A 24,838-nucleotide genomic window follows, 5' to 3' on the forward strand; every position below is an offset into this window, starting at 1 on the left:
AAATCCATACACAAAGTTTTTATCCGGGTTCACCCTTAAATTAGTGTTATATCTAGCATATGATTCCGCTATAATTAGCACATCCCAATAATCTCCCACTTGGTGAATACTCCATATGCTTCTTTAATTCCAACACAGTTGTACACCATTCTAACTTTTCTGCACTCGCTGTCTAGGTAAAAAAATCTGCACTATTCGCATGTGTGTCAACTTTCTCCAGTATTACAACCTTCTGTTCCATTTTCTCTCGGATAAGGTGATATTGTATATTGATGTGCTTTGTAGCATGAAAACTAGGATTCTTAACCAAGAATATAGCACTCTGGTTATCACACCCAATCTTCACTTCTCCTTGTGTAAAACCAAGCTCCTTATACATTCTATGCATCCGGATTACTTCCTTAGCAGCATAAGTAAGGACTATGTACTCTGTCTTAATAGATAAAGCAATCGTGCATTGCCTCTTACTCATCCAACTCACAGCTCTGCCAAATAAGAAAACAACATTGTTGTCCAACTTTGAGAAAAACCCCAAATTCTCTCTCACAATGCAAGTGGAGGTTCTTGCTCAACGTGACGAGACAAGAACGAGCAAGAGAAGGCATTGGGTCCAGTCTCGAGCCGGGTTTCAAGAACGAAGACATCGATGGGCCGAGTCGGGTGTGTATTGATGCATGCACATACGTCAAATGAAGAGAAAAACCAACACAACTTGATCGACCGCTGTGACTTTCATCAGCAAATTCACTGTGGATAAGAAAAATTACTTCAACGAGCGACCTGAGATGTCAAGACCCCTTCTTGTAGAACAAGAAAAGGTCACGTGTGAATGTTAAAAATATTCATTAGATACTGTTAGATATTTATTTTTTTTCATTTTAGATGTTACCATCTTTTTATGGTTACGTGTCACTATACTATTCGCTATGATAATGTATTTTAATATACGCTACAAAAAATTAGTAACTGCATAAGTATCGAAAAAGTTACCAACAAACGAAATGACAAAATGTGATTCACGAAGCGTTAATTTTTGGCGGAAAGGTTGCTGCATTGCAGATAGTGATGCATGCACATACGTCAGATTACTTCAACGAGCCACCCTGAAGATGTCAACATTTGCTCAGTCAAAATTCTATTCATGCAATTGATGGGATGACTAGAAATGTCACGTTAAAAGACGACTTCCAGTTACGTGTCAAAGACGGACTTCCTAAACCCTAATATTTTCCACCTCCGTATTTATTTATTTATTTATTGGATCTCTATTTATTTCTCGTTTGTTTGTATTCCCACAAACATCACACGCTCACGCAACACAAACAGACAGACGCAGCCACACGAGAAACAGCGATGGACGTAGTAGTACTGAGCTCAGGACACGGAATGCCGTTGATCGGGTTCGGAACGTTGACGATGCCTCTTCCACCGCATGATGTGTTGACTTCTGCTTACCTGGATGCCATCGAGGCCGGGTACCGCCACTTCGACACGGCGGCCCAGTACGGCACGGAGGAGCAGCTTGGCAGGTCCATCGCCGAAGCCATGAAGCGCGGCCTCGTCGAGAGCCGCGACAAGTTCTTCATCACCACCAAGCTCTGGTGCACCGACGCCCATCCGAACCTCGTTGTTCCTGCCCTCAAGAATTCTCTCAAGTAATTAATCATACTTAGGGTTCGTATGTTTGAAGGAAAACAATTTCCGGGAAATTGTTTTCCGACTTTTCGTTGCTTGGATGATAGAAAACTAATTAATCTACGGAAAATATTTTCCATGGACAAACTTAGATTGAGCGAAAACGACTTCCCCTTCTGGCAAGAAGGTAAAGTAACAAATGAAAACTAACTATTTTCCTTGGAATTGATTTCTATAGAAAACATTTTCCTTTATTAAGAAGTTTTCAGTGGAACAAATGCACCTTTAGGGAATGCTTTCTATGAAAATCATTTTCAAGGAAAATGTTTTTGCCTTTTCAGAATAGGGCATTCATTTTCCTCACTTTAAGCATGTAGATTTTCTTTGACTGTAAATGATTTTTCGTTGACTAATCATTTTCAGCAAATCAAATGTATGAAAGTGCGGAAAGTTAATTCACAGAAAATTCTTTCACTCAAATAGATATATCCTTAATTCTTCTCGAATTTCTCTCTCTTTTTCTCCGGTTTATTTAGTTTCTATAATTTTGGGATACATTTTTAAGTCATATGACAAAATGGAACATCAAGACCATATGAAATCATTAAGTAATCTCGTCCTTTCCGACATGTATTAGTTTTCACTGTGGATATAAATACCAGTAGCATGCATTTGGATTTTGGAGGTTATTTTGAATCTTATATTACATATATATTACTTTCTTGGAGTCATATCAGTTCTTTTTTTGTTTTTTGTTTTTTTTGCAATTGGCGTGTATACTCATTGTTTAGGAGGCTAGGGTTAGAGTATGTGGATCTGTATCTAATCCACTGGCCGGTGAGACTGAAGGAAGGAACCGAAGGGATAAACTTGAAAGGCAAATTGCTTCCATTCGACATCAAGGGCACATGGGAGGCCATGGAAGAGTGCTCCAAGCTGGGCTTGGCCAAGTCCATCGGAGTCAGCAACTTTGGCACCAAGAAGCTCTCTCAACTCCTCATCCATGCCACAATCCCCCCTGCTGTTAATCAGGTAAAAGAAAGAATATATGTGAAGATTTTTCAGTCGAATTATTTTCAAATGAAGATTTTCTTCAAGATTTGTTTTTCTCTTCTTTGTGGGTTAATCATGATTTAGGTGGAGATGAATGTGGCATGGCAACAAGAGAAACTGAGGACGTATTGCAGAGAGAAGGGAATACATGTGAGTGCTTGGTCTCCATTGGCAGCGAATGGAGCTCCTTGGGGTTCCTTAGCCGTTATGGAGAATCCTCTGCTTAAGGAGATTGCTATTGCCAAGGGAAAGACCGTGGCTCAGGTAAATTTATTATGTACTTTTTGGCCTTTGTGTTCCTCTGTTGGGAGAAAAGGAGACTGTTTCTCCGGTCTCGCGTCGCCCATATAAAGGGTTGCCATGCTGGTAAATAAGTCTCGTCCAACCTTAGATTAGCACGATAAATTTTAAAGCTAGGCATAGGTAAACCATGGCCCAAATGAATAACATCATGCTAACAGCGAATATGAGGGGGCCTAGCTTATAATTTTCCTCCTACTGTAATATAATGCAAAATCTAATTGAATCTTGCTGTTAAATATGTCTTGAATTTATGTACTCGGTCCGGTTCATGACCCGACCCGACATATTTTTTGTGCGACCCGAAAGTGGAGAGAAAATTGAGATTTGGTTCGCGACGCGGAGGGTTGGGCCTCGCCCGTGGAGAATCCACGTGGAGAGAATTTTGTTTTCGGAGCACTATTTATACCGCGGCTAGGTTTTCTCATTAATGTACAGAGAGAATTTTGTTTTCGGAGAGTTTTGTGAGCCGTGAGCTTTTGTCGTTGTTTCGACTTCTGAAAACTGTACTCTCTTTGATCATAGTGGAATCTTGTCTTGCCTCGCCCGTGGACGTAGATCACGTTGTGATCGAACCACGTAAATCCTCATGTTCTGTGTTTTCTTTTCCGCGTTTGCTACAACACTTGCGATTAAATCAATACAAAATCATCAGAGTAAACAAACGAGAAACAGTAAAGAACACTTAAGACTTACATGATTTGGTCCGGTGGCGGTACCTACTCCACGGTGAGAGCAAGCCGTAAATAATCAACTAACCAAATCATGCGCACGTTCAAGTGATTCCAAGCCTTAGTTTATATCCAAATTTACAAAGTTGACAAAGAAAACAAATCAATTGGGTGAAGAACTTAAAGCGCAAATCCACCCGTTGTCAGAGCTCTTCGTACGCCTAATAAGAGAACTTCTCTGTGCGATTTTTGAAGAATTCCAATTTGCGTCCATGCAGAAGTCAACCGGACACACCCACAAGCTCACAAATCACGAGTGTTTTCTTCTTGTTCTAAGCAACTTGCAGGACATCGACCCAAAAAAAAAAAAAAAGCAACTTACAGGACTCCACAAACATGTGTTAAATAAAGAATGGGAGCCCCAAAGATGGAAGTTGACTTATCAAAATAAACAAGGAAACTTCCTTCTGCGGTTTCTCCGAAGAATTTCAGCCGAGAATAATAGGAGTTTATTTCCTATTTTTCACGAAACAAATCTCATCAACCATCCGAACTTTCCTAGTGAACATTGGGCTGGATTTTGCTCACCAGCTCAAACTTGAGACATAATTTAACACTTCCGTTGTTACATGTATCTGTATGTAGGTGGCACTGTCGCGACCGACCTCTCGCTTTTTTAACAAAAGATGGGGGTCTCGCCTGGTACGTGCTAAGTCTAAGTTCGGGACTTAACTCGGGCTCTCCCAAGCCCATACCATATCGCGACTTAGGGTTTAAGTTTTTAAAATGCAAGTGATTTATATCAAGGAGTCGCCACTAATCGATTTGGGGTGGGTCGATTAGAAACCCAAATAGGGTGATGGGAGAATCACCTTATTCCTACGAACCAGAGATTAAATGAGTTCGGGGACTTGGTTACACTAGTTGGATAACTAATGCCCTTTCGGTACCTTTTTACCCTGTTCATTTCCGAAAATATTTATCAGGCAGTTTGGATTGATTTTAGGACCTTTCTCCTAACATGTAAGGTGATCAAGCGAGTGCATAATCAGAAACGACTAGCAGTCAGGAACATAACAATTCATGCAGCCTAAGGTTCTAACCTTAACTAAGTCAGATGACATTCAAAACACAATTCATGCGATTGTTAAAAACATGCATAATAATACAGCGATAATAAAAATAACATGCAAAATATTACCGCGTAATCTCAGGCTTGTCTAATTTAATCAAGACAAAAATATGCATAATAATACTATAATAAATTAAACATTTAGAATATATCACACAATAATTTTTTTTAAAAAAGATCTTTTTTTTATTTAAAAAAAATTAATTTAATTTAATTTTTTTTTCGAGAGAGAAAAAAAAAATACAGAAAAAGAAGAAAAAGATTTTAATTTTTTTTGAAATTTTTTAATAATTTTTTTTATTTTTAAAATAAAATAATAATAATAATAATATAATATTAAACCGGGTCGGGTTGGATCCGACCCGGGCGTTGACCCGGGTCGGATCTGCTGATCCGGGTCGGTCGGATCCGACCCGGGTCAACGGATCCAACCCGGGCGTTGACCTGGGTCGAATCCGACCCGAACTCACAGACCCGCGGGGAGAGGGGCGCCGGCGAAGCCAAAATTGGCCGACCACCGGCCAACCCAGGCCAGCGCCCCCCCCAAATCGCCCGACTAGGATCGCCTCTGGGCTGTGCCACTCACCTGAACCGCCGTCGGACCACCGTTCGCCGGCCGGCGATGGAACAAAAACCAGCCTGGTTGAGGCATTTCGTCGAACGCCTGGCGGGCACGTGGAAAAACAGGGGATTCCGACCTCCTCCGGCGATCCGGTCGACTCCAGCGGCTTGGGTTCACCTCCGACGGCGACTAGGAGTCGGGACCGACGACGGTATGGGCTGGGATTCGTGCGAAACGGCCAGCGCGAGTCCCGGCCCGACCATGCCAAAAAAACAGGGGACAACACAGGGGCTTCTCGGCCGGGGGGGCTCACCGGTCGACGGCGCATCTGGGTGGCCTTCCGGCTGCTCCGTGGGCGACGGCGACGCTGCTGTTTCTCCTTCTTGCTCCGACGAACACTCGGTTTGCTCTCTCTCTCCCTGTTTTCTCTCGGTGCTCTTTTTCTCTCTCTCGGCCTCTCGCTCTGTTTTTTTTTTTAAAACCGCCGGCCCGGCGGCCGGAGGTTACGCGCAACGGCGAGGCTGACTGAGGCTCCCTGTTCACTTTGTCTTCTCTCGAATTCGCTCAATTTCTCTGGGTCTCTCTCACGGTTTCTCCGTGTTTTTCTCTAAAATGGTCGACCGACTCTCTCTCTCTCTCTTTCTGTCTTTCATAGCCGACGACGACGAGTCTGGGCCCGGCCGCGTCGGCGTGACGATGGCCTGCACCGGCCTACGCCACCCCACGACTTTCGTGGCTATGGCAGGCAGGTGCAGAGCAGGAGGGCCGTTCAATGTGCAGAGACAGAGAGGAGAAGGAGAGAGAGAGAGAGAAAGAGAGAGACCGGGAAACGGGGGGAGAAGGGACCGGCCTTAATGGCCGGTCCTTGTAGCGTCTTTGCCGGTCGGCCGCTCTCCTGGCCAGGATGGGGGCGAGGCGGCCGCGCTCGGCCCGCTCGTCGCCTCTGCATCAGCGGCAGAGGAGAACAGGGGGAAGGAGAGCGACGGCTTGGCGAGGGGGAAGAAGGAAGGGAGTTGGGCCGGGCCGGGCCCAGCTCGCGCGGGAAGAAAAAGAAAAAGAAAAAGAAAAGTGGGCCGAGCCCATACCGGGGGAAAGGAAGAAAAAAGAAAAGGGCCGAGTCGGCCCAGCCCCGACCCGGCCCGACTCGATTTTTTTTTTTTTTAAGGATTAATTAAGAAAATATGCTCAAATAGGCCCTATTAATGCAAATATGCCTAATTCCTATATGCAATGCATTGAAATAGAAATATTTTTTTGTTTTAGGAATTAAAGAAAATTAACTCCTAAATTTTGTGCAATTAATTTTGGGCAAATTAAAAATAGGTGTCAACAGCTGCCCCTTTTTGAAGGTGAGCTCGCAGAGATTGAGCTCGCAGAGGTTACGTTCAAAGATAAAATGGCACCTAAATTTGGCCCATGCATGTTCAATGAATGTTATTTTTGGCGAGACTGGAGTCTCATTTTTATGATGCGATATAAAATGATGCATGCTAAAGCAAATAAAAACATTCCTGGGGCTACTTACCTTGCCGAAGGGTAGAGTAATTCCAGATAGTTGATATTGTGTGTCGAGGACCCGAACCTGTCTTCGGTCGCCTTGGCGGGGGAAAATGGTTTGTCTAGGACCCGAACCTTTCTTCGGTCGCCTTGACGGGGATTGTTTTTGTCTAGGACCCGAACCTTTCTTCGGTCGCCTTGACTGGATTTTGTTTGTCTAGGACCCGAACCTTTCTTCGGTCGCCTTGACTGGGGATTGCTTTGACAAAGTACCTGGGGGTCCTCGCCCGAGGATTTGATGGTTTGCCTGGTGGGTCCTCGCCAGCAGGTCTTGAAAAGGCTCAAACGATGAGCACCTGGGGGTTCTCGCCCGAGGATTTGTTGCCTGGTGGGTCCTCGCCAGCAGGTCTTGAAAAGGCTCAAACGATGAGCACCTAGGGGTCCTCGCCCGAGGATTTGTTGCCTGGTGGGTCCTCGCCAGCAGGTCTTGAAAAGGCTCAAACGATGAGCACTTAGGGGTCCTCTCCCGAGGATTTGATGTGAACAGAGGGGTCAGTCCTATGCTCAGAGGGTGAACAACGGGGTCAATCCGATGTTCAGAGGTTGAACAACGGGGTCAATCCGAGGTTCAGAGGGTGAACAAAGGGGTCAATCCAATGTTCAATTGATGAACAACGGGGTCAATCCGACGTTCAGAGGGTGAACAACGGAGTCAATCCGATGTTCAATTGGTGAACAACGGGGTCAATCCGATGTTCAGTTGGTGAACAACGGGGTCAATTCGATGTTCAGAGGGTGAACAACGGGGTCAATCCGATGTTCAGAGAGTGAACAACGGGGTCAATCCGATGTTCAGAGGGTGAACAAAAGGGGTCAATCCTATGTTCAAAGGGTACCATAACAATTGTAGGTACATGATTTTTTTTTTGAACCGGGCATGGGTAGAATATACTTACCTGGGCACGTTCCTGCCTCTTAAGGGCGTGTCTCCTATCAGACAAGTTTTTGTGCAAAGACATACGTATTCATCGGAGAAATAGACAACTGAGGCTATTCTTGAATATCGTATGAAATATCTTGACCAGCAAGTCAAGATGCTTTTCTTTTTCAAAGGAACACCCTGTTTACCTTCTGGGTAGTTTGAAAAGAATTCTGATGAAATACCTGAGATTTCTTACCCGGAGGTTTGATGTATCATCTGCTGAATACCCGACCTTTTTCAGGGCATCTCTTTTGTGATGATAATGAGGGCTTCTCCAGTGCCCGAATTTTCATATTCTATCACTGGGGATTAGAACTCTGAGCTGCAAAAGCATGCTGTGTCAATTCCACTTGGGGAATAGAAGAAATTTTTTGTGACATCTTTGGAGACGCTCCAAAGGTCATATGTTCTTTGAGTCTTTGAGGATATTTTACCTGTCAAAGAGGGTTAGCGTAAACATGCATGCATTCATCAAGGATAAACAAGCTATGCTATTCCAGAATACGCATTTGAAAGTTCATGCATGATGATTTTGCCATGTTTGCATCACCAAACATCCACCGAGGGTCAATTAAGACAATTTTCGCTTGGGAGGTGGACTTCTCGAGATGCTGAACGAGGGATCCTCAGTCAGAAAGGACTTTCCACTCGCTCTCATTGAAAAGGGCTATTTGTCCCGTCCATTAATGCGGGAACATCGAAAACACTCAATCTGACCGTTATCACATCCGCAAGGGTCTGAGTTTTCTCGCCAGCGGTACGACGCTGCCAATCTGAGAGGTCTTCTTCAAGGTCGTAATGTAGGCTTGGTCAATGGCTTAACGAAGGAGACTGTCCGAGTCAAGGCCATGAAAGAAAATATTCTGCAATCATCTCCGGGTTTACAAGTCAAGAACCCTGCAAAACGAGTTAGAAATAGTCTTGCTCGCACTTCCTCGAGCGTTGTTTATAAACATTTGAAATTCCACGTTAAATCAAGTGCCCTAGTCAGAAAAGACTTCATGAGGGATATAACGTGGGCTCAGTTCACAGGTTGAGAAACGAAAGGATCGTTAGGCTCAAAAATGTGTGTAAGGGTGAGAATTGGTGATCATCTTGGCGTTGTCACCCGTCTTTTTCTTCACTGTCAGGATCCTCTTGGACAGTTTCCTGGAGTAATTTGGCGCCTTGGCTTCTTGGACTTTTGTCCACTTTTTTTTTTCTTTTTTTTCTTTTTTCCTCCCTTTTTTTATTTTTATTTAAAAAAGGTTTCGTATTTTATTTTATTTTTTAAAAAAAAAATTGATTTTTTTATGTGATATATTGTTGTTGTTTTAATTTAATGTGGTATTATTTTGTAAGTTTTTGTCTTATTTAAATTAGACAAGCCTGAGGTTGCGCGGTAGTATTTTGCATGTTAGTTTTTATTACCGTTGTATTGTTATGCATGTTTTTAATACAATTGCATGAGCTGTTGTGTTTTTGAATGTCATCTGACTTAGTTAAGGTTAGAACCTTAGGCTGCATGAATTATTGTGTTCCTGACTACTGATCGTTTCTGATTATGCACTCGCTTGATCACCTCACATGTTAGGAGAAAGGTCCTAAAATCAATCTAAATTGCCTGACAAATGTTTTCATGAAATGAACAGGGTAAAAAGGTACCGAAAGGGCATTAGTTATCCAACTAGTGTAACCAAGTCCCCGAATTCAGTTAATCTCTGGTTCGCAGGAATAGGGTGATTCTCCCATCACCCTATTTGGGTTTCTAATCGACCCACCCCAAATTGATTAGTGGCGACTCCTTGATATAAACCACTTGCATGTTAAAAACTTAAACCCTAAGTCGCGATATGGTATGGGCTTGGGAGAGCCCGAGTTAAGTCCCGAACCTAGACTTAGCACGTACCAGGCGAGCCCCCCTTTTTTGCATGTTCGATAAAAAAAGGGCTCGGGAGTTCGGTCACGACAGACTGGCGACTCCGCTGGGGACTTGCATTTTTTTAAAAGTGGACTTAGGCTAAAAAAATTTTATCCTGTTCAAAATGATTTTTGTTTGGCAGCAAGGACTCCAGGTATGATCCTGACATTAAGATGTTATCTGTGTTTGCAGGTTCAAATTGATTATTTATAAATTGTTGTGCATGCTTTAATGATTTAGCACTACACCGTTGCACACACAACCACGCTGCCGGACCTGGGCCGCGATAGGGCATTTTAGGATGGTGTTAAGAAAAATACGATCTCGAACGCGAGCCCGCGATGTAGAGGTTGCCTTTCTTTTCCCCGAAATTTATTTCTAAAAATCGTAAAGAAGTATCTTTAGCCGCTATTCGCGTGACTATAAGATATTCCTTTCGATTTGGCCGAGGTTAAAAGGACTTGACACCAACGCGAGGCTGCGACAGTCAGGCACCCTTTTAACTTCATTTTGCTGAGCCAGTTTAGATAGAAATCGAGCCTCACTCCTCATGTGCATGTTGTTGTGATTGCCATGGTTCAAGGAAAGGTATATATTCTATCCCTTCTCATTTTTTTATACGGCCTACTTATTCAATTGATTTGTTACTGTTAGGCCACCCGTTGATTGCATTCTATATACGATAGGAAGAGCTGATATCCAATTCGTCCCCGCTCCTAAAGAGTTTCTGGCATGGTGGGACCGACGAGATGAGGGATACGCTTATTGCGGAGCTTGTCTGTGAAAATAAATGACTCCGAGAGACTGTAGCTTCCCATCGTTTATAGAATGAGCATCCGGGAATGGCGCCTTTTTTTAAAAAAAATTAATTAAAAAAAAAAGGGCCTCTGTCTTTTAAATTTTCCCTGTATTTATGTTTAGGGGTTTTGGTTATCTCCTGTAAAAATGTTTATGGGTTATACAAATGTCAATATAACTCGGGCCGTTTTTTTTTATGCTTTAAATGAAATTTTTTGCCCCTTAATGACACCACCGCGGCCTTCGGCCCAGTGGTATCCGGGGATGAGCAGTAACGGTCCGAGACGACCGGGGTTCGAACCCCGGGGACGCCGCCTGTAATGTTGATATTAATAAAAAAAAAACCCTTTTTCTCATTTTTTCTTTGCAAATAAATAAATTATGCAATAATAATATGATTAGGTCATAGAATGATTCTTTATTGGACATTATACTTATTCATTTCAACGTTTTCACAGGTAGTTACAAAAAATGGCCGAAGAAAACATCCGTCTCAATAACATGGAAACCGAAATGAAGCAGGTCTTCGCCTTTCTTCAACGACTCTCAAAACAAGTGGAACATCTGTCGGTCCGCTTAGACCAACTCACCATGACTCCGCTTCGCTATCCAAGACCAGGGGTGATGATTCAAATGGAGCCATCCAGTGTCAACCAGAAGGGTAAAGATGTCATAGTTGACAATGTCCACGAGTCCCCTGATCCTAAAGAATTGAGCACCCTATGCCCAAAGTTCATGCAACGTGAACAATATAAACCCGGTATCCCTCCACCCCAAAGGCGAAATAACAAAAAACAGTTCACGCCACTCCCTTTGCCTATGTCTCAGATCCTGCCTATTCTCCTGGAAAAGAGGTTGCTTGCTAAAGAGCCAAAGCGTGAAAATCCTGAGCGTTTCCCCAATTACGATCCCTCCGAGGCATGTGACTATCATTTGAGTGAAACGAGACATTCCATCAATGACTGTGTTATCTTGAAAAATAAAGTCCAGAAATTGTTGGATGCAAAGATGTTTTCATTCCGCAACGCACCACCCAATCAAGCAGGAGGCGCTGATGTAGCCATTGAGTAAACTGAAGACTCAATTTTCCTCCTTTAGAATAGAGGCATATTTAATAGTTTGAATCCTCCTATGTAGGAGCTTTTCTTGCTTTCTAAAATCTCAGCTGTTTTCTAAGATTCTCAGTTTTCTGAATTTTTAATTATGCTTGGAATTTTAGTATTGTAATTTCCATTCCAACAAATGTAATTCACCTGAATTATTCAAAAGAATTACAAATGTTTTGTTTTGAGGGCCTGAGGAAGTATCCCAAACCGGCCCGTTGATGATATCCAGCCATGTAAAGAAAAGTGTTCTGAGGCCCGGGTTTCCTCATGCTTCCTTGTTTCTAAGCTTTTGAAAATAAAACAAACGTTTTATCATTTTTCAAAAGGACCGAAAAAGAACGATGGTAAAAAAAACATGCATGCTCATAGCCCTATTTGTCTTTCTAACTCGCTCACTTCGTGTCTCAGAGCATACTCCCTTTTGATTTATTATTACGAAAGGGACATTTGGAAATGACACAAACTAAAGAGCACATCAGACCCTGGTGATGATAGCGGACCAACTCATCTGATAGGGGCAGTCCGAGCGAAGATCATCCAATCTTCAAATGAAACATGGGGGAAATCTCATTACTACCAGTGGGTGATATCAGCTCCAGAGAGTCAAAGAGAATGCTGAGCATTCCTTGACACCATGATGAGCGAAACATCATTTCGTACAAAAGCCGGGGGCGGATCAAGAAAAGATTATCCCTTTTGAAAGAAAAAAAAGATATGTCTTATTCCTTAACAAATTGTGGAAATGACATTCCATCCCTTTTCTTTTGCAGATAATGAACTGGAGAACATGCTAGACTCTGACGTGCTAGCAAGCCGGATAGAGCACCAATGTTCGGACCTCTCAAATGAAACACAACGAAGGAATGCTTAATTGGAAGAGTAGACTAGGGGGCATGCAATCTCCCAGTCCATCAAAAAGGGTGTATTTCGTTCCTAAAGTTCATCCACTTTAGCATAGAAATGACATATCTTTTCCTTTTACATAGGACAAAATTGAATGAAGAACACTCATGGTGCAAGCAGCTAGAAAGGACTTCGCACATGACAAAATGACGTCAAGGCCGATCCTGACAACCATGAAAGTCTCGATGGCAATCACGCCCACGTCCGTCAAAGACCGTTAAAGCAGAGATTAGCTTTGCTGCGAAGTTCCCCATGCAAGCAATTGCACATGCCTGTGCAGTCAGGAATCGGAGCATCCACAAGAAACTCCTCAACATGCTGGAATCGCATTGACACAGCGTGCGCTGACAGTAAAACCGTCTATTTGGAAGCACCCCTGATTATAGAGGATTTCATTCGAGCTTCGAGACCAAGAGAATGGAGGAGCAGACTGAGACAGAAAAGGCTGAACAAAGTAAAGAAGAGAAAAGACTCTGCTAGCTTTGAAGGCAAAATAGAAGAAGGGTAATTTGTATCGTTCTCAATTTACCCTCAATCCTCTCATTTCTAACATAAGCTCCTGTTTTTGTCAGAAGGAAATTATCAACATCCGAGAAAACTCAAGGAGTTGTCAGTTTAATCTCAAATGAAGGGAGTCACGAAGGATAATGTTGTATCGTTCCCAATTCCTATCCCTCAAAGTGCCGTTCATTAACACGGTCTTTCTTATTGCCTTACAGGTTTACCTCGTCACTGTTGCAGCACAGGTAAGTATTTCTTTCCCTTAAAACTTTAAGAGTTGAAAGAATCAAAAGAAAGAGGAAACATGTTCAAGCAAATAAATGCTTAACCTTCCCCCAAGTGCATTGCAATCTTTTGGAAAGAATTTCGCATAGTCATTTTACCTATTTAATTCACCAATTCCCTTATGAAAATTTTGACAATTCGACGAATGGTGTCGAACTGCTCCGATGTATTGAACGAGATGTGTCAGGATGATGAGAGGCAATCCTTAGTCTATACACATTCTCACGTACCAAACCCTTGCAAGATGAGCGAAAAGGTTCCATTTCTACAAGGTAAAGAGATTTCTCGCATAAGGTACGGTAGCCAAAATGATGAGAGGCAGTTCATTTCTCTGCCCCATACACTACTATTGATCCTTTGCTTGACCATTTTTGAGCCCATACACTCAGAGGTTTCTTTACATCACCCCTGTCAAGAACCACCCCACATTAGGGCAGCTTGAGGTAAACCAGCATCACAGGGAGAATTCAAATTCAGAGGGAGCAAGAGGAGCGTCCCTCCCTTTCGATCACCACTCCCGTGATTTCGGCATCGTCGTCTTTACGGATCCAGCGGTCCTCGACAGAGTCCTCCAAGACAAGCACACCATCGACGGCCAGACAGTCGAGGCTAAGAGGGCTTTGTCAAGAGAGGAGTAGCAAACTAAAGCCTGTTCAAAATGCCAACATCTTATTGATAACAGTGATATTTTCACCTAGGAACTGAGCAAGACAAGAAGGATGAGGAGTTTGTAATATCTAAAACTTTCTATAATCATCAGCTGCAACAGCTCTCACAAGGTGAAAAAGATGAATAGAAATTTTCTTGCTCTCACTTGCATTAATCTTTGAGTGTTTTTATTGCAGATGAACTCTCGCGATAATTTAAATGCCCTAAGATGATGAAGAGCAGTTCTTCTTCTATCCCATATACTTATATCCCTTGCTAGCCCAATTGAGCCAGCGATTTCATTTCGTATGAACCCAGTTGGTGATCATCCCCCATACCGGGGCAAAGCAAAAGTCACCACAGTTTGAGTGTCAGGGCCCAGAATACTGAATGAAGATGAAAACCCCAAGAGCCAAACAATATTGTTCTGTTCAAACTTGTTTAGGCTAGTCCTGACAACACCAAAAGAACAGCAAAAAAAAGCTGAGAATTATGGGCATGAAAAAGCAGTGTGCCTGGTAAAAGCAAGGCCAATGCCCACAAACAAAAAGCAATCAACAAGTAAATTCCGACTGTAAAGGAATTTGTATGGCCAAGCAAATTTGCAATTATTGGAAAAAAGTCCAAGAAGCCAAGGCGCCAAATTACTCCAGGAAATTATCCAAGAGGATCCTGACAGTGAAGAAAAAGACAGGTGACAATGCCAAGATGATCACCAACTTTCACCCTTACACACATTTTTTAGCCTAACGATCCTTTTGTTTCTCAACCTGTGAACTGAGCCCACGTTACATCCCTCATGAAGTCTCTTCTGACTAGGGCACTTGATTTAACGTGGAATTTCAAATGTTTATAAACAACGCTCGAGGAAGTGCGAGCAAGACTATTTCTATCTCGTTTTGCAGGGTTCTTGACTTGTAAACCCGGAGATGATTGCAGAATATTTTCTTTCATGGCCTTGACTCGGACAGTCTCCTTCATTAAGCCATTGACCAAGCCTACATTACGACCCCGAAGAAGACCTCTCGATTGGCGCATTGCATCGCTTGAGAAAACTCGAGACCTTGCGGATGTGATAACGGTCAGATTGAGTGTTTTCGATGTTCCCGCATTAATGGACGGGACAAATAGCCCTTTTCAATGAGAGCGAGTGCAAAATCCTTTCTGACTGAGGATCCCTCGTTCAGCATCTCGAGAAATCCACCTCCCAAGTGAAAATTGTCTTAATTGACCCTCGGTGGATGTTTGGTGATGCAAATATGGCAAAACCATCATGCATGAACTTTCAAATGCGTATTCTGGAATAGCATAGCTTGTCTATCCTTGATGAATGCATGCATGTTTGCGCTAACCCTCTTTGACAGGTAAAATATCCTCAAAGACTCAAAGAACATATGACCTTTGGAGCGTCTCCAAAGATGTCACAAAAAATTTCTTATGTTCCCCAAGTGGAATTGACACAGCATGCTTTTGCAGCTCAGAGTTCTAATCCCCAGTGATAGAATATGAAAATTCGGGCACTGGAGAAGCCCTCATTATCATCACAAAAGAGATGCCCTGAAAAAGGTCGGGTATTCAGCAGATGATACATCAAACCTCCGGGTAAGAAATCTCAGGTATTTCATCAGAATTCTTTTCAAACTACCCAGAAGGTAAACAGGGTGTTCCTTTGAAAAAGAAAAGCATCTTGACTTGCTGGTCAAGATATTTCATACGATATTCCAGAATAGCCTTAGTTGTCTATTTCTCCAATGAATGCGTATGTGTGCACAAAGAAAAACTTGTCTGACAGGAGACACGCCCTTAAGAGGCAGGAACGTGCCCAGGTAAGTATATTCTACCCATGCCCGGTTCAAAAAATCATGTACCTACAATTGTTATGGTACCCTTTGAACATAGGATTGACCCATTTGTTCACCCTCTGAACATCGGATTGACCCCGTTGTTCACCCTCTGAACATCGGATTGACCCCGTTGTTCACCCTCTGAACATCGGATTGACCCCGTTGTTCACCAACTGAATATCGGATTGACCCCGTTGTTCACCCTCTGAACATCGGATTGACCCCGTTGTTCACCCTTTGAACATTGGATTGACCCCTTTTGTTCACCCTCTGAACATCGGATTGATCCCGTTGTTCATCAACTGAACATCGGATTGACCCCGTTGTTCACCCTCTGAACATCGGATTGACCTTGTTGTTCACCCTTTGAACATAGGATTGACCCCTTTTGTTCACCCTCTGAACATCGGATTAACCCTGTTGTTCACCCTCTGAACATCGGATTGACCCCGTTGTTCACCAACTCAACATCGGATTGACCCCGTTGTTCACCCTCTGAACATCGGATTGACCCCGTTGTTCACTCTCCTGAGCATGGGACTGACCCCCATGTTCACATCAAATCCTCGGGCGAGAACCCCCAGGTGCTCATCGTTTGAGCTTTTCAAGACCTGCTGGCGAGGACCCACCAGGCAAACCATCAAATCCTCGGGCGAGGACCCCCAGGTACTTTGTCAAAGCAATCCCCAGTCAAGGCGACCGAAGAAAGGTTCGGGTCCTAGACAAAAGCAATCCCCGTCAAGGCGACCGAAGAAAGGTTCGGGTCCTAGACAAAACCAATCCCCGTCAAGGCGATCGAAGAAAGGTTCGGGTCCTAGACAAACCATTTCCCCTCGTCAAGGCGACCGAAGACAGGTTCGGGTCCTCGACACACAATATCAATTATCTGGAATTACTCTACCCTTCGGCAAGGTAAGTAGCCCCAGGTATGTTTTTATTTGCTTTAGCATGCATCATCTTATATCGCATCATAAAAATGGGACTCCAGTCTCGCCAAAAATAACATTCATTGAGCATGCATGGGCCAAATTTAGGTGTCATTTTATCTTTGAACGTAACCTCTACGAACTCAATCTCTGCAAGCTCAATCTCTACGAGCTCACCTTCAAAGAGGGGCAGCTATTGACACCTATTTTTAATTTGCCCAAAATTAATTACACAAAATTTAGGAGTTAATTTTCTTTAATTCCTAAAACAAAAATATTTCAATTTAAATGCATTGCATATAGAAATTAGGCACATTTTGCATTAATAGGGTCTATTAGAGAAGATTAATTAAAAAAAAATTCGAGTAGGGCCGGGCCGGGTCGGGGTCGGGCCGACCCGGCCCTTTTCTTTTTCTTTTTTCTTTCCCCCCGCACGGGCCCCGGCCCTTTTCCTTTTCGTTTTTTCCCCCAGCGGGCCCGGCCCGCCTTTTTCTCCGTTTCTCCTTCTCCCCACGCCGGCTGGGCCTGGCCCGGCCCGACCCTCCTCCATCCTTCTTTCCCCCCGTCGCTCTCGCCGCCCCTGTTTGCCTCTGTGCTCGACGGCAACGTGACGCACGGCGGCGATGCTCCTCGCAGTCACTATCCGGCCAGACTAGGGCCGGATGAGCACGCCGACGGGACTGGCATTAATTGCCAGTCCCGTCCTCCCCATTTTCCCGGCTTCCCCTTATCTCCTCCTCCCTCTCAGCTCGCTATTCCTCTCTGCCCTGTCTCAGACCTGCTCCACCCCTGCTCTGCACCGGCCTGCAAATGGCCACGAAAGTCGTGGCGTGGCGTAGGCCGGTGCAGGCCGTCGTCACGCCAACGCAGAGAGGCAGAGAGTGCTCACCGTCGCCGCCTATAAATAGCCAGAGAGAGAGAGAGAGGGGGGTCGGCCGTTTTGAGATATAGAGAGAAAAACAAAGAAAGGGGGAGACGGAGCGAAACAGAAGAAACTGAGAGCTCTTCCGGCGGCCACCGCGCCTCAGCCATCCATCCCCGCCGCCGAGCCGACGGCGGCGACACAGAGAGAGAGAGAGAGAGAGAGAGAGAGAGAGAGAGAGAGAGAGAGAGAGAGAGCCCTCGGTCGGCGAAACAGTGAAAGAGAGAAACAGAGTGAAAGAGAGAAACAGAGAGAGAGTGAGAATAGAGAGAGAGAGAGAGAGAGAGAGAGAAAGAGCAAACCGAGTGTTCGTCAGAGCAAGAAGGAGAACCAGCAGCGTCGCCGTCGCCCACGGAGCAACCGGAAGGCCACCCAAACGCGCCGTCGACCGGTGAGCCCCCGGCCGAGAAGTCCCTCTGTTTTTCCCTGTTTTTTAGCGTGGTTAGGCCGGGACACGCGTCGGTCGTTTCGCGCGAATCCCGGCCCATACCGTCGTCGGTCCCGATCCCTAGTCGCCGTCGGAGGTGAATCCAAGCCGCCGGAGTCGACCGGATCACCGGAGGAGGTCGGAATCCCTCGTTTTTCCACGCACCCGCCAGGCGTTCGACGAAATGCCTCAACCAGGCTAGTTTTTGTTTCATCGCCGGCCGGCGAACGGTGGTCCGACGGCGGCTCAGGTGAGTGGCACAGCCCACAGGCGGTCCTAGTCGGGCGATTTGGGGGCGGCGCTGGCCTGGGTCAGCCGGCGGACGGCCAATTTTGGCCAGGACCTGCGCCGACCGTTTCACGCGAGTCCCGGCCCATACCGTTGTCCCCCGCCGTCCGTGTGTCCTCACCGAAGGTAGGTTGGGTCACCTGAATCCTCCGATTTGCCGGAACAGGTCAAGATTTGCTGTTTTTAGTCGCGCACACCATCTGCTCGACAAAAGTCCTCAATGAAACCAGTTTTCGTTTGGTCGCCGGCCGGCGAACGGCGGTCGGACGGTGACCCCGGTGGGTGGAGAGGCTTGGTTTTACTCCCAGGAGGCCGATTTGGGGGCGGCGCCGATTTGGGTCGGCCGGCGAGAGGCCGTTTTTGGCTTCGCCGGCGGCTGCTCCCATGGGTTCGACCTGACCCGGTTCAGCCGACCCGACCCGATCAACGACCGGGTCGGATCCGTTGACCCTGGTCGGTCCGACCGACCCGGTTCAACAGATCCGACCCCGGTCGGTTCCGACCCGGTCCGGATCATCTTATTTTTTTTTTAATTTTATTTTTTTATTATATTTTTAAAAAAAAATTAAAAAAATTAAAAAAATTAAATTTTTTTAATTTTTAATTTTTTCTTTTTTTTATTTTTTCCTCCCTTTTTTATTTTTTATTTAAAAAAGGTTTCGTATTTTATTTTATTTTTTAAAAAAAATTTGATTTTTTTTATGTGATATATTGTTGTTGTTTTAATTTAATGAGGTATTATTTTGTAAGTTTTTGTCTTATTTAAATTAGACAAGCCTGAGGTTGCGCGGTAGTATTTTGCATGTTAGTTTTTATTACCGTTGTATTGTTATGCATGTTTTTAATACAATTGCATGAGCTGTTGTGTTTTTGAATGTCATCTGACTTAGTTAAGGTTAGAACCTTAGGCTGCATGAATTATTGTGTTCCTAACTGCTGATCGTTTCTGATTATGCACTCGCTTGATCACCTCACATGTTAGGAGAAAGGTCCTAAAATCAATCTAAATTGCCTGACAAATGTTTTCATGAAATGAACAGGGTAAAAAGGTACCGAAAGGGCATTAGTTATCCAACTAGTGTAACCAAGTCCCCGAATTCAGTTAATCTCTGGTTCGCAGGAATAGGGTGATTCTCCCATAACCCTATTTGGGTTTCTAATCGACCCACCCCAAATCGATTAGTGGCGACTCCTTGATATAAACCACTTGCATGTTAAAAACTTAAACCCTAAGTCGCGATATGGTATGGGCTTGGAAGAGCCCGAGTTAAGTCCCGAACCTAGACTTAGCACGTACCAGGCGAGCCCCCCTTTTTTGCATGTTCGATAAAAAATGGCTCGGGAGTTCGGTCGCGACAGACTAGTATTGCCAGCATCTGAGACGGAGGTCCTGGGAGGGGAGTGAACTGTCTCCGGTTGTTTCGCTTTTGTGATGGAGGGATACTGGGTTTGTATTGTTCATGTTGCATGAACTTTGGGCATAGGGTGCTCAATTCCTTAGGATCAGGGGACTCGTGGACATTGTCAAGTATGACATCTTTACCCTTTTGGTTGACACTGGAGGGCTCCATTTGAATCATCACCCATGGTCTTGGATAACAAAGCGGAGTCATGGTGAGTTGGTCTAAGCGGACTGACAGATGTTCCACTTGTTTTGAGAGTTGTCGAAGAAAGGCGAAGACTTGCTTCATTTCGGTCTCCATGTCCGCCACACGAGTTGTCATATCTTTTTCAGCCATTTTTACTTGGCGGGTTGGTATAATTCGTAATTACCTGTTAAAAAAGAATAGCAACGAATGAGTATAAAACCTCATAAATGATCAGTCCATGACTTAGTCTAGTATTGCATCATTTTCTTTATTTGCAAAAAATATCAGAAGCAAAAAAGGTTTTTATTTATATATTCATTACAAACGGCGTCCCCGAGGTTCGAACCCCGGTCGCCTCGGACCACCTTCACTCCCGAGTACCACTAGGCCGAAGCACTAGTAGTGTTACCGGGGTGCGTTTTTTTTATTTATACACAAATTTTTCCTTTTTTGAAAACGACAAGAAATCGTATGGGAAAACAATGATTTGTAATGTGTTTATAAAAAAAAAAGGTACAAATTGGAAGTAAGTATTTTGAAAAAGTTTTAGTAACTATTTCTTCCAAAACAATTACGGTATTAAATCCACAACTAACCTAGACTAATCATGGACCGACCGGGATATATAAAAATAAATAAATTGCAAAGTGCATGAATAGAAAACTTACTTTACCAGGAACCATGGCAATCACAGAGACATGCGCATGAGGAGTGAGGTTCGATTTCTATTTAGACTGGTTCAGCAAAATGAAATTAAAAGGGTGCCTGACCGTCGCAGCCTCGCGTTGGTGTCAAGTCCTTTTAACGTTGGCCAAATCGAAAGGAATATCTTATAGTCACGCGAATAGCGGCTAAAGATATTTCTTTACGATTTTTTTTAGAAATAAATTTCGGGGAAAAGAAGGCAACCTCTACATCGCGGGCTCGCATTCGAGGTCGTATCTTTCTTAACACCATCCTAAAATGCCCTATTGCCGCCCAGGTCCGGCAGCGTGGTTGTGTGTGCAACGGTGTAGTGCTAAATCATTAAAGCATGCACAACAATTTATAAACAATCAATTTGAACCTGCAAGAACAAATAACACCTTAATGTCAATGTCATACCTGGAATCCTTGCTGCCAAACAAAAATTATTTTTGAACAGGATAAAAAATTTTTGGCTTAAGTCCACTTTTTTTAAAAAAACAAATCCCCAGTGGAGTCGCCAGTCTGTCGCGACCGACCTCTCGCTTTTTTAACAAAAGAGGGGGGTCTCGCCTGGTACGTGCTAAGTCTAGGTTCGGGACTTAACTCGGGCTCTCCCAAGCCCATACCATATCGCGACTTAGGGTTTAAGTTTTTAACATGCAAGTGGTTTATATCAAGGAGTCGCCACTAATCGATTTGGGGTGGGTCGATTAGAAACCCAAATAGGGTGATGGGAGAATCACCGTATTTCTACGAACTAGAGATTAAATGAGTTCGGGGACTTGGTTACACTAGTTGGATAACTAATGCCCTTTCGGTACCTTTTTACCATGTTCATTTTCGAAAACATTTATCAGGCAGTATGGATTGATTTTAGGACCTTTCTCCTAACATGTGAGGTGATCAAGCGAGTGCATAATCAGAAACGATTAGCAGTCAGGAACATAACAATTCATGCAGCTTAAGGTTCTAACCTTAACTAAGTCAGATGACATTCAAAACACAACTCATGCGATTGTTAAAAACATGCATAATAATACAGCGATAATAAAAATAACATGCAAAATATTACCGCGCAATCTCAGGCTTGTCTAATTTAATCAAGACAAAAATATGCATAATAATACTATAATAAATTAAACATTTAGAATATATCACACAATAAATTTTTTTTTAAAAAGATCTTTTTTTTATTTTAAAAAAAATTAATTTAATTTTTTTTTTTCGAGAGAGAGAAAAAAAAAGATTTTAATTTTTTTTGAAATTTTTTAATAATTTTTTTATTTTTAAAATAAAATAATAATAATATAATATTAAACCGGATCGGGTCGGATCCAACCCGGGCGTTGACCCGGGTCGAATCTACTGATTCGGGTCGAATCCGACCCGAACTCACAGACCCGCGGGGAGAGGGGCGCCGGCGAAGCCAGAATTGGCCGACCGCCGGCCGACCCAGGCCAGCGCCGCCCCCAAATCGCCCGACTAGGACCGCCTCTGGGCTGTGCCACTCACCTGAACCGCCGTCGGACCACCGTTCGCCGGCCGGCGATGGAACAAAAACCAGCCTGGTTGAGGCATTTCGTCGAACGCCTGGCAGGCACGTGGAAAAACGGGGGATTCCGACCTCCTCCGGCGATCCGGTCGACTCCAGCGGCTTGGGTTCACCTCCGACGACGACTAGGAGTCGGGACTGACGACGGTATGGGCCGGGATTCGTGCGAAATGGCCAGTGCGAGTCCCAGCCCGACCATGCCAAAAAAACAGGGGAGAACAGAGGGGCTTCTCGGCCGGGGGGGCTCACCGGTCGACGGCGCGTCTGGGTGGCCTTCCGGCTGCTCCGTGGGTAACGGTGACGCTGCTGTTTCTCCTTCTTGCTCCGACGAACACTCGGTTTGCTCTCTCTCTCTCTCTCCATGTTTTCTCTCGGTGCTCTTTTTCTCTCTCTCGGCCTCTCGCTCTGTTTTTTTTTTTTAAACCGCCGGCCCGGCGGCCGGAGGTTACGCGCAACGGCAAGGCTGACTGAGGCTCCTTGTTCACTCTGTCTTCTCTCGAATTCGCTCAATTTCTCTGGGTCTCTCTCACGGTTTCTCCGTGTTTTTGCCTAAAATGGCCGACCGACTCTCTCTCTCTCTCTCTTTCTGTCTTTCATAGCCGACGACGACGAGTCTGGGCCCGGCCGCGTCGGCGTGACGATGGCCTGCACCGGCCTACGCCACCCCACGACTTTCGTGGCTATGGCAGGCCGGTGCAGAGCAGGGGGGCCGTTCAATGTGCAGAGACAGAGAGGAGAAGGAGAGAGAGAGAGAGAGAGAGAAAGAGAGAGACCGGGAAACGGGGGGAGAAGGGACTGGCCTTAATGGCCAGTCCCTGTGGCGTGCTGCCCCGGTCCTGCTCTGGTCAGATGGGGACGGGGCGGCCGCACTCAGCCGCTCGTCGCCTCTGCGTCAGCGGCAGAGGAGAACAAGGGGAAGGAGAGCGACGGCTTGGCGAGGGGGAAGAAGGAAGGGAGCTGGGCCGGGTCGGGCCCAGCTCGCGCGGGAAGAAAAAGAAAAAGAAAAAGAAAAGTGGGCCGAGCCCATGCCGGGGGAAAGGAAGAAAAAAGAAAAGGGCCGGGTCGGCCCAGCCCCGACCCGGCCCGACTCGGTTTTTGTTTTTTTAAGGATTAATTAAGAAAATATGCTCAAATAGGCCCTATTAATGCAAATATGCCTAATTCCTATATGCAATGCATTGAAATAGAAATATTTTTTTGTTTTAGGAATTAAAGAAAATTAACTCCTAAATTTTGTGCAATTAATTTTGGGCAAATTAAAAATAGGTGTCAACAGGCACTAAGATGGATATATGAGCAAGGGTCAAGCATCATTGTGAAGAGCTCCAACGAGGAGAGAATGAGAGGGAACCTGCAAATTTTGGGATGGGAACTTAGCCAGGACGATTTGGAGAGGATGAAGCTGCAAATCCCACAGAGAAGAGGCTGCGCAGGAGAGATTTTCATTGTTGAAGATGGACCTTACAAGTCGGTGGATGAGCTTTGAGATGGAGATGCTTGACCATCCCACACATAATTTTTCTTATTATTTGATGTGTTTGCAATTATATGTATGAGCTGAATAAGGTGTTTTCAAGAATAAGTTTGAGAATAAATATGTTAATTCGAGAAAATTTTTTCAAAAAGTCCTAAACCATTGTATGGCAGCCGATTCAATCATAAATTTTCGAATTTAGCCAATTTAATCATAAACATTTTTGACCATTTTTCAATGTAGTCCTTCCAACCAGAGAGAGAGATATTCACACTGGTCGTCGAAGACTGAACCGTGTTGACTTAGGAGTCTCGTTACCTTGTCGCCCCTACGATGCTCAATACACTAGCAAGCAACGCTGTTGGTGATACAATCAACAACGATCGCTCGCTAAAAGAGAAGGAATATCCATATGATATTTCATTTCTCAGGATGAGCCTTTCAAGTTACTAGATGAGCTCTAAATTGTGCATACTTGAATTAGATGACACATCTTATTATTCATATGTGATAGTCAAGGATTACTCTCTTATGATCTCTTGCAAATGATGATGATAAAAAAATTGCAACTTTTATTTGTTATTTCCATGTAGCAAATCTATATGAACTCGACCTTGTGTTTTTATTATTGTTGCGACTTTCCTTGAGGTGAATTAGATGACACATCTTATTTGAGTTTACTTGTTGATGTTTATTCCTTCTTCTTCTTTTTTTTACATCACCAATTTCTCCTATCTTTGAAAAAAAATTCGCTCTTTATTTATCATCTTTTATTTAGCCTTATATCAACACCTTAAATTTACCAACTACTCTATGCAATTACCATCCTTTAATTGATGACCAAGTTCATTAAATTTCCGCTTTACGTAACTCAATAGAAAAGTTAGTGAAAAAAAATAAACATAGATAGCTGACTCAAGTGAGAGTTAGAAACTACTTGATAACTCAATCTGAAAAAGTTTATATATGATTTAAATTAAAATTAGTAGTTTCGTATCAGAGTTGGCAACTTTAAGGTCTTAACTAAGAAAGATAAATAAAAGTAGATAAAAGATTAAATAAGTTGATGACTTAAAGAAAAATAAACTTTGTAAAGTAACTCAATGCGATCTAGTTGGTAAGCCAAATTTAGTCGTTAACTTAATGAGAGGAAAGT

The 24,838-nt window shown here is 43.9% G+C and overlaps 1 protein-coding gene across 1 annotated transcript; it reads left to right on the forward strand.

The window, feature by feature from the left end:
• The first annotated feature begins 1,386 nt into the window (after positions 1-1,386).
• On the forward strand, positions 1,387-23,694 carry LOC115666559 (methylecgonone reductase-like). The gene is made up of 5 exons (XM_056312809.1): positions 1,387-1,655; positions 2,427-2,667; positions 2,773-2,952; positions 4,646-4,648; positions 23,485-23,694. Exons 1-5 carry the CDS (start codon positions 1,387-1,389, stop codon positions 23,692-23,694), a joined length of 903 nt encoding a protein of 300 aa, XP_056168784.1.
• Positions 23,695-24,838: the final 1,144 nt, after the last annotated feature.

The sequence above is a fragment of the Syzygium oleosum genome, unplaced genomic scaffold (genome assembly GCF_021117445.2).
Source record: "Syzygium oleosum isolate NSW1041296 unplaced genomic scaffold, Sole_v2.1 Sole_v2.01, whole genome shotgun sequence".
NCBI classification, from domain to species: domain Eukaryota; kingdom Viridiplantae; phylum Streptophyta; class Magnoliopsida; order Myrtales; family Myrtaceae; genus Syzygium; species Syzygium oleosum.

Coding starts and splice junctions, on each gene's coding strand:
- LOC115666559 (XM_056312809.1), top strand. CDS start 1,387: ATGCCGTTGATCGGGTTCGGAACGTTGACGATGCCTCTTCCACCGCAT. Junction 1,656..2,426: donor GCCCTCAAGAATTCTCTCAA/GTAATTAATCAT, acceptor CTCATTGTTTAG/GAGGCTAGGGTTAGAGTATG. Junction 2,668..2,772: donor TCCCCCCTGCTGTTAATCAG/GTAAAAGAAAGA, acceptor ATCATGATTTAG/GTGGAGATGAATGTGGCATG.